The 5826-nt window shown below is 43.6% G+C and overlaps 1 protein-coding gene across 3 annotated transcripts in view; it reads right to left on the reverse strand.

Moving 5' to 3' along the window:
• LOC116699149 (SPRY domain-containing SOCS box protein 4) overlaps window positions 1-5826 on the reverse strand; it is an 89202-nt gene that overhangs the window by 39115 nt on the left and 44261 nt on the right. For all 3 annotated transcript variants that reach the window (XM_032531573.1, XM_032531575.1, XM_032531574.1), the window contains exon 2: window positions 2894-3859. In XM_032531573.1, the coding sequence (XP_032387464.1) occupies window positions 2894-3626 (733 nt within the window). In that variant the 5' untranslated portion in view covers window positions 3627-3859. The remainder of the gene's footprint in view (window positions 1-2893; window positions 3860-5826) is intronic.

Genomic DNA, 5826 nt, shown 5'->3' on the forward strand with positions numbered 1-5826 from the left:
CACACACACACACAAACACACACCCCTGCTTGCCTTCTTTCCTCCACCAACTCCCTCTTTTCCTATTCCTTTAGATACTCCTATCAGGATGAGCTTTTCAACCTTCACTCTCTTCCATGCATTAAGCTGTGCACATTTTTAGCAGTCAGACCTCATTTCACAGCATGATGTGTATACGCTTGTAGAAGCGAGGGCTTGGAACACGCTCGATATTCTTTATTTTCTCCTAGGTGGCTCATCACACGGACTCGCTGTGAAATCCAGCAGATGGCTCCATAAATATAGGCGACCTGGGCGATTGCCTAGGCCGTCAAACATGTTGAGGGCGCCGTGTTGCCATTAGGTCTACTTCCCATTAATAATAGAATTAGAATGACAAGCAAAATAAAACATGTTTATTAAACGTGATCATCCTAGGGCGCCCCCTCAGCCACACGTTTACTTGTCAACCTGATTAGGCGCAAAAGGGCTTGAACCAAAGGGCTAGAACCGGCCCTGCTTTCATTGGCCAAAGTATGTACTTTGAACTAGGCCTGAGTGTAGGAGATTACCAGACATCACACATACAGTCAGGCAGGACTTAAACTGGAAGTTAAGGATTTCAAGTCTTTGAATTTAGCCATGTCTTTTGTGTTTCATTCTGATTCATATTCTGGTTGGCCAGCTGCAGTTTATAAGATCAAAGACATAGCTAGGGTGAGGCTCCTGATGTTGTGGAGAACTTCTAAGAAAAGACTCAAAGAGGAATTTGAGGTGATTGGGCAAAAAAAAAAAAAAAATCAGAGACATCACAAACTACGAAGAGCCGATTCAACGCATCCAAGCATGCACGTGCCAATGTGACGTCAAAATGACGTAGATCGCGCTGGCGCACCAGGCTTTTGAGTTTGAGTCCAAAGGGCGCGCACCACTCTATTTTTTTGCAGCGGCGCGCAACAAAGCGGAAACAGGAAGCCTGAACGAGGACTCTCAGACTGACTGCAAGTCTCTCTTGTAATCTTCCTGGGTTAAGAGGAGTTCTTTTATGGTGAATGAAAGGCTTGATCCCACCAATTAGGTCATCCAATCAAATCGAAGCATTGACGTCAATGCTGCTGCCAGTTCTGCTGTTGTTTACCTTTTTCTTCTTCTTCTAGTCCCTAGAAATAGCAATGTCGGTAGCCTTTGCTCATTAGCGCCACCACGCGGGAGTATAAACCGTTACGGCGCTCTCATGGCGGCACAGCAGCTTAGCTGCGGCTACTGTAAAACGCCCCTGACGGAGGGAAGAAAACACCTTGTTGTGATATCAAATATTACACATGGGGTTCTGCAAACAAAGGGGGAGGAAGAAGGCGATAGTCAGATCAGAAGTGTGTTTTAACAACACACACTTTCCCTCCCCGGCAAGTCTGTGTAGGTGACCATGATGTGTGTCTAAGAGCTTTTCTAACAAGCTGTTCAAAGAGTCAGTGTTTAGACTGCGATGGGAGGAGAAGCCTGTCTCTTCTCTCATAACACACACATGTAGACAGACAGTGGGAGTCCAACAGAATGTAGCGTCTCCAGGGAACAAAACCCACCATATTCAAATACCTCAACCCCAACATCCAAACTGTTCTTTATGCACTCATCTCCTGTCTCATACAACTGAAAACACAGTTTTACACAGACACAACAACCTAGATATTCCGAAAGAACACTACAATTAGGAACTGGGGGTGTAAATCACACGTTTCTTTCATGATACGATATTATAACGATTCTTGGGACAATGATACAAGGTTTACTGATTTCATGAAGTCTACCACAATACGATTTCAACTTGATTCAATCCAGGGGCCTGCGACCGATACGAGACCATACATAGGCCCTTTTAACACAATCACTTACATTTATATATATTTACAAAAAGTTTTATTTCACTACAATTTTATTATGAGCTCATCCATGCATACTCTTGCTAATAAAAAGAAAATGTATGTGTATATATTTATTTCAAAATAAAAGCGCATCTTGACAATGCCAATTATGTGTCGATATTTTCCCTCTGTATTGATAATATTGGATCGTTGATGATTGAATCTATATATGGATCTAGATCAAAATCGTTCCACCCTATTAGGAACCATTCAGTGCAGAACAAACCCTTCTAGCATGATAGTGACCCAAATGACTATCACTAAAACAGGCAAAAGGAGCACGGTAATGTGCTGTTGATGCCTGCAGGTACCATTCGTAAGACTACATATGAGAAAATGATATGTTAATGCCTCAGCACAAGAACTGCTCAGTAATATCAGGAGAAATGAGTCTGAGAGAAGCTCAAACAGGGACCTGAGAAATGAAAACCAAACATATATTGTTAAATGATCAGTAGAAAACAAATGCAAGTGTTGGCCTTTTACTACTGCACTAAACTGAAAACCCAACGTCACAACAACAAATAATTTTTTTCACATTTTTCCTTTTCGGCTTGAAAAACAAAAACAATGGCATAGAGAAGAACCCTATGAAACCACGGACCACGCTCACTATACTATTACGAAACATAATGAGCAGTTAAACTACCGGCTCAATGTTTCCTTTGGAGGAACTGGTGTTGTCACTCTCTTTAAATTTTGCACAACATGTGGACTTTTCTGTCTAACCTCAACCCCGTTTTCTGTCAAAGAAAGTGTGTCAAATAAACAATGTCTGACTTTACAGAGCAGCTTAACAAACTGACAGTCTTACCACAACCTAGGACGTGTGGTGACATGCCGCTATTGGGTACTGCTGTTGGTTTTACTGTTCTCGTATTAGCAGCCACCTAACAACGAATTTAAAGAATTGTATTGACGAATATTATGAAATATCAGCATTGAGTACACTTGGTCAAGTGGTGTTAGTGTAAATAATGTATGCTACTTACGATCCAAGCCGTTGATGTACTTCATGGCTATCTCACAATGTCCCCACACAGCGCTGACGACAGGATACAACTTCTTGCCCTTCAGTCCTCTAAATGCAACTCCTAGATACTGTCCATCCACCATGAAGCTCAGCGTCCCTTCGTCCATGTCCAGAATCACTAGCAGTGAGTCCGGCAGTGTGAACGACTCCTCCGGCTCCAGGAAACAAGGGTACGTGGGCAGCGTGCTTTGAGCCCTGTTCTTGCTGTTGTGGTAAAGCCTGTTCCGTCCCAGATCCCAGCCCCAGGACTCACAGTCCGACCCCACCAGCGCTGTGTAGCCAACCGAATGTAAAGCGGCGTCAGAGGTCGCCACCCCAACCACGGCGTGGGTGCCACGCTGCCGGGATGGCCAGTGGATCTTCCACACATGGAGACCCCTTGTGTATCCGACCCGCCCCCGGATGCAGTCCGTGCTCTGAGCAACCGGGTGGCGGTGAAATGTCAGTTTATCATCGTCTTTGATGAAGATGTTGAGCGAGCGGTCGTCGGGGTTCCACGCGTGATGGAGCTGGGTCTCCAGTCCGGCACATGGCATGTCCAATAGGAGATCCAGCCTTTGAGGTTTGGCGAAATCTGGGCCCCTCAGTTCTGGGTGCTGCCGGCGGTGCGCCGAAGGCCGGTAGGACGGGGAGCCGCCGCTTTCCCCGCGACTGTCGACCGATTTGATGCCGCCAGAGATCTTCTGCCCCATGGCTGCGTGGAAAGGTTGACAGAAGAAGGGGAAGCAAGGGGGGGGGAGGTGGTGTTTGTGCTGGTGGCGCTACGTAAAGCTCGACGTTACCTCATCAATGCGGTGGTGCTGAGGCGAGAGTTTCTAACTGGAGAGTGGGGGAGGGAAACTAGGGAGGAGGTGATGAATGAAAGATGTTTGTGATCTGGTTTCATGCCACAAATGTCTTCAGAAAGACAGAGCTGCTGCCACTCCTGTTGAGAGAAGGACAAGAGAAAAAAACAGGTATTAACTCCTCTAACGATTAACCACTGCTAGTTTTAGCAAACTAGAGTCTAAGCAATGAAAAAGAACAGACTAAAAAAAGAGACGATGATTGAAAGTGAAATGCAAAAAGAAAAACTCAAAGAGAATTACACTAGGGGCAAGTGTTGGCAACACTCCCTGTTTCTCAGATCTGGTGAGGCTTTGTTTGATAGGAATAAACAACAAACAGGATAAACAAGCAATAGACACTGGAACACTACACACATTTCCTCTGACTCGTCTGGCATCCTCTTCACAAAGTCTTACGGCAATACCAAAACGCATGCAAACATTACCCAGTTGTGCAACATTATCCGGATTTGAACCTGGCATGCTCTCATTTAGATAATGTAATTTTAACGAGTACTGCCTGAGTCTGCAAAAATATTAGCTCAACGGGAGGAAAGCAAAAACACCAGGTAATTATTTATCTCCGTTCCTTAGTGAAATAAAGTTGAAAAAGTCAGCTTGACTTACAATTACCCTCACACTTTATAGATAAATAGTATAGTGTATGATACACATGGTAATATGCAACAGTAGCAGACATCTACATGTCCGTGGACACGACGAACCCAAATCCTAGTGAGCAATACCATGTCTGATATTGTGGTTTCATTTTTATAATGTTATTTCCATTTTAATGTAATTTTCAGTGTAAAGTGTTAGTTTCCAGTGTAGGCAAGACAGTTTTAGTTTAGTTTTTGTTCAGTTTCAGTTTAGTTCACTTTCGAGTTTTGGTTTCTTTGGGGTAAATCATAGGTTTATGATCTGTTCTTTGAAAGAACAGATAGTTGGATTTCATTTGTTCATAGTCCATTATGCACTGTTATTTTAGTTAACAATCATTAGTCTTGAACAACATTTTAAAGCATTTAAAGCTACTAAAAAAGCTGATCTGACTCGCAAGCACCAACCACACACACACACACACACACACACAGTTCTGTGGTAACTGACGTAGTGATCTCTTCCAGGAACAGCAGCTGCTGCTTCCTGTTCACAGGAAAAGAGTCCGTCACACCGGGGGCAGACAGGGAAGTAGACTCTCTGTGTGTATCATGTATCTGCTGCATGACGCAGCTTCTGGTAAGAGTGGCTTTCACCTCAATAGGAGCGATGCACAGCTTATTTAAGTGTCAATTCTGCACACTGCCGACAGATAAATTCAAAAACGAAGGTTAAGCCTCGTTATACTGTTGACAATACAGTAGTATGGGAAATTTTGGTTAATGCGTTATAGGTGTATCTACTTTAATGTCTCAATTTATACATGAACCAGTCACTGCAACCTGGACAGCCAATTATACTGAGCTGAAAATACAAACCAAAAAGTACTACAAAGTATTGTATTTCTGTGTAATACGTATTATATTCTAAGTGTCAAATGCATTAAAGTTAATAGCAATTTGTACAGTGTTTTTATTTGTAAACAAAGAATGATGACACCAGGAGAAATATTTCCACCAAACCAGTCGGCCACCACACCAAAGACTGAGGTCATGGTGTAATTCTGTGTGAAATGTCTATCCCTCCACTCTAGTTCTTCCACAATAAACACAAACACACACACACACACACACACACACACACACACACCTTTGTCTCATTTTGGCCGTTTGCATTTTCCCATTCTCTTTTCTGTCTCTCGCTGTGAATGAGGTCATGGCAGCTGGCAGCCAACGTGTGCCAGCACTCAGTTCACTTCTCAGCATGACAAGGTTCAATGCTCGGACACACACACACGCCTGCCTCACTATGTGTCATCACGGCTGGCAGGTGGGTTATGGGTGGACACTGCATGGAAGATTCCAGAGTAATCACTGCCAAACTTCAGCAAAAGAAAACACTATTTAACACTGTACAAGCAGTGTGTGTGTGTGTGTGTGTGTGTGTGTGTGTGTGTGTGTGTGTG

This window comes from Etheostoma spectabile, chromosome 12 (assembly GCF_008692095.1).
Source record: "Etheostoma spectabile isolate EspeVRDwgs_2016 chromosome 12, UIUC_Espe_1.0, whole genome shotgun sequence".
In the NCBI taxonomy this organism is placed as follows: domain Eukaryota; kingdom Metazoa; phylum Chordata; class Actinopteri; order Perciformes; family Percidae; genus Etheostoma; species Etheostoma spectabile.